This window comes from Rhinolophus sinicus, linkage group LG07, assembly GCF_036562045.2.
Source record: "Rhinolophus sinicus isolate RSC01 linkage group LG07, ASM3656204v1, whole genome shotgun sequence".
Classification (NCBI taxonomy): domain Eukaryota; kingdom Metazoa; phylum Chordata; class Mammalia; order Chiroptera; family Rhinolophidae; genus Rhinolophus; species Rhinolophus sinicus.
This window is the reverse complement of record NC_133757.1, coordinates 80,885,774-80,889,255: the sequence shown is the minus strand read 5'-3', so window position 1 is coordinate 80,889,255 and position 3,482 is coordinate 80,885,774. Positions and strand designations below refer to the sequence as shown.

The 3,482-nt window shown below is 38.3% G+C and overlaps 1 protein-coding gene across 1 annotated transcript; it reads right to left on the bottom strand.

The window, feature by feature from the left end:
* Positions 1–2,234: 2,234 nt before the first annotated feature.
* Positions 2,235–3,179, bottom strand: LOC109439676 (olfactory receptor-like protein OLF4). Its single transcript, XM_019719951.2, has one exon. It carries the CDS (start codon positions 3,177–3,179, stop codon positions 2,235–2,237), a length of 945 nt encoding a protein of 314 aa, XP_019575510.2.
* Positions 3,180–3,482: the final 303 nt, after the last annotated feature.

The following is a 3,482-nucleotide window of genomic DNA, read 5'->3' as shown; positions in this document are numbered from 1 at the left end:
TCATAACTTTTTTAAAAACATAAAGCCTATTTAAACATTCCAGTTTTCATAATCTTATCAATCCTTATATTTCCATATTATTTTAATCTGATTGTAGGCTGAGTCAGGTCTTCACCAATGGGTTTTGGTACCACAGTGCATGAATTCCCAAGTCAAGGAATCCTGGAAATTTCTCTTTTCTATCTCCTGATCATTTTACTCACTCTTGAGTAATACGGCTTTGGGTCCCCAGCAGAGGGTCAAGGCCAGGACCCTGGCCCTGTAATCAATCAATCTTTAACTTGATTTAACCAGCTTGACTGCTGCCCCAAGTGATTGCTGGTCCTGTTTCTCCCTATAATCTCTTCCAGTCTTTTAAATTTCTCCATTTTGGGATAAATACCGCAGACTTGTTGGAGGCCCATTAATGTTGGGGGACCAACAGTTGGGGTCAATGATGTGTTTCTTGGAGGCAGCATATGGTTGGGTTTTGTTTTTTTATCCAATACGCCCCTCTGTGCGTTTTTATTGGTGGTTTAGTTCATTTACATTTAGGGTGATTATTGATATATGAAGATTTTCTATAGCCATTTTGTCTTTTGTTTTCTGGTGTCTTGGTGTCTCCATTGTTTCTTTGCCTTTTTGTTGCTGTCTGCTATTTTCGTGTGGTGGTATTCTAAATATGATTTTCCCCTCTGTTTCTTCTTTTTTTATGTTATATGTCTAAGTTCTCGATTTTTTTTTTGAGTGGTTACTGTAAAATTTACGTAAAAGAAAGTTTTATCTATTGAAGGACACTTTGGATAATTGGATAAAGAAGATGTGATATATATACACAATGGAATACTATTCTGCCATAAGAAAAGATGAAATAATGACATTTGCAACACATAGATGGATCTTGAGATTATTATGCTAAGCAAAATAAGTCAGACAGAAAAAGTCGAGAACTATATGACTTCACTCATGTGTGGGATATAAAACTGAAAACTTAAAATGAACAAGACAAACAAAGAAACAAAAACTCATAGATGCAGACAACAGTTCAGTGGTTACCAGAGGGTAAGCGGGGAGAAGTGGTAATAGAAGAGAGAAAAGGGGGTTAAATATATGGTGATGGAAGGAGAACTGACTCTGGGTGGTGAACACACAATGCAATATATAGATGATGTATTATAGAAATGTACACTTGAAACCAATATAGCTTTACTAACCAATATCACCCCAATAAATTTAATAAAAGGTATTTCAAAACATAAAATAAAACTGACAACCATTCTACATTAAATCTTTGTGTCTAAGTTTCTATATTTTTAAAATTTTATGTTAATTCAGCCTATCATTATTTTCATTTCTAGTCTCTCCAACTTTCTTGTAAACTTCTGTTCAACATAAAAGGTGGAATTATTGAGTAGGTGTGTGTACATATATGACAGTGAGTGTGTTTACTTATTAAAAACAATATATAAATACACATATACACAAACACACTACTAACTCATGAAAGAGTTCTTGGATCCAACAAAGTATTTCCACAGATTCCATTCACCTGGACCACATTCATAAGAATTATTATAATCCCACGTTACCATCAGAAAAAAGGAAACTAGGCTCAAGGAGATTCAATTTTTCACAATTATGTAACAATGCGATTAACCTTTTTGTACACTTGCTTGAATTATGTATACATGGACCCATTCAATATGTATTCTTAATTTTGTAGAGTCCCTTTAATTTGGCAAATTGTACACTTTAACTACGAGCAGGAAAAGTGAAATGCAATAGCTCAAGGTAGAGCGCAGGTAGCTGAGTCACACTTTAACATTGGGAGCGAGAAATGACACTGGGTAGAAAACAAAGTGGATATATGGATATAAAAACAGTGATGTAAATATAAGGCAAATCACATTTGGTAAACTCATCTTTTTTGTAAACTAAAAGATTAAACTGTCAAAAATAGGTTCAAGACGGGCGCACTACAGCCTAACACCTCATCCTCGATGAGCTATAGAAACGTAAAATAGAGACTCCCAGCTGATGCAGACTTGTGAGTATGTGAGCAGAGAGTAGTCAATTACTATCATATAATCCCATTTACAAATGCATTAAAGAAAACATAGCATTTAGGACAGTTTATTATGCAGCATCAGCTAAATCATACAACAATCAAGGCAAACAAAACTGAGGACAATTACAATAATCTCCTCTATTTAAACATTTTCATATGTTTTGATGTTCAAAGACAGCATTCATGATCACTCTGTTATTTTTCTTCCTGTCATCCCAAGGAATCTTTTCAGAGCCCCGTTTATGTCTTTATTCCTGAGACTGTAGATGAAGGGGTTCAGCATGGGTGTGACCACTGTGTACATCACCGAGGCTGTTGCACTTGAGTGTGAGCTGTGGGTCACAGCAGAGCTGAGGTACACTCCTAGGCTTGTTAAATAAAATAAGGAGACAACTGAGAGGTGAGATGCACAGGTAGAAAATGCTTTATACTTCCCCTGAGCTGATGACATTCCACGTATGGAGGAAACAATCTTGTAGTAAGAGTAAAGGATCCCAGCCAGGGGACCACCACCCACCAGCACAGCTGCAAAATACATCACCAGGTTGTTAAGAAAGGTGTCAGAACAGGCAAGTTGGATCATCTGGTTGAGTTCACAGGAAAAGTGGGGGATGGGCAAAAGTGGGAGGAAGGATAGTTGCAACGTCATTAAGCTTTGTAACAAAGAATGCAGGGCACTCATGATCCAGGACAACAGAACCAACTGTCCACAGAGCCGGGGGTGCATGATGACCGTGTAGTGCAGGGGGTGACAGATGGCCACGAAGCGGTCATAGGCCATCACAGTCAGGAGGAAGTTATCCAACCCTGCAAAGAGTGTAAAAAAGTACATCTGTGTGATGCAGCCTCCATAGGTTATGACTTTGCTCTGTGTCTGGATGTTCACCAGCATCTTAGGGATGGTGGTGGAGGTGAAACAGATGTCCGCAAAGGACAGGTTGGAGAGGAAGAAGTACATGGGCGTGTGCAGGTGGGAGTCTGAGCTGACGGCCAGGACGATGAGCAGGTTTCCTAACACAGTGATCAGGTACATGGAGAGGAAAAGCCCAAAGAGGAGCGGCTGCAGGTCTGGCTCCTCTGAAAGTCCTAAAAGAAGAAATTCTGAAATTCGTGTACCATTGTCTGGTTCCATGGAGGTGATGACTAGGAATGAAAATATAACAAGATTAATCTTCACACATGGACACTAGTGACATGTTGAAATGATACAATTTGTATTTTGCAGTCAAATACATATATAATACATATATGTTTTGTAGAAAACTGATCCCCTTTAAGGACTCTTCCATTACATCTCTGATTAGGAATTCCTGTCCCACTCTCAGCTTTCTGCACAGTAAATCACGTATTTTATAGGATTGATGAGAAATTCTTTCTTGCTTTTGAGGAATACCGTGTTTCCCCAAAAATAAGACCTAGCCAGACCGTCATCTCT

Bases quoted from the DNA above. Each gene is read 5' to 3' on its own strand.
- LOC109439676 (XM_019719951.2), bottom strand. From the start codon at position 3,179: ATGGAACCAGACAATGGTACACGAATTTCAGAATTTCTTCTTTTAGGA.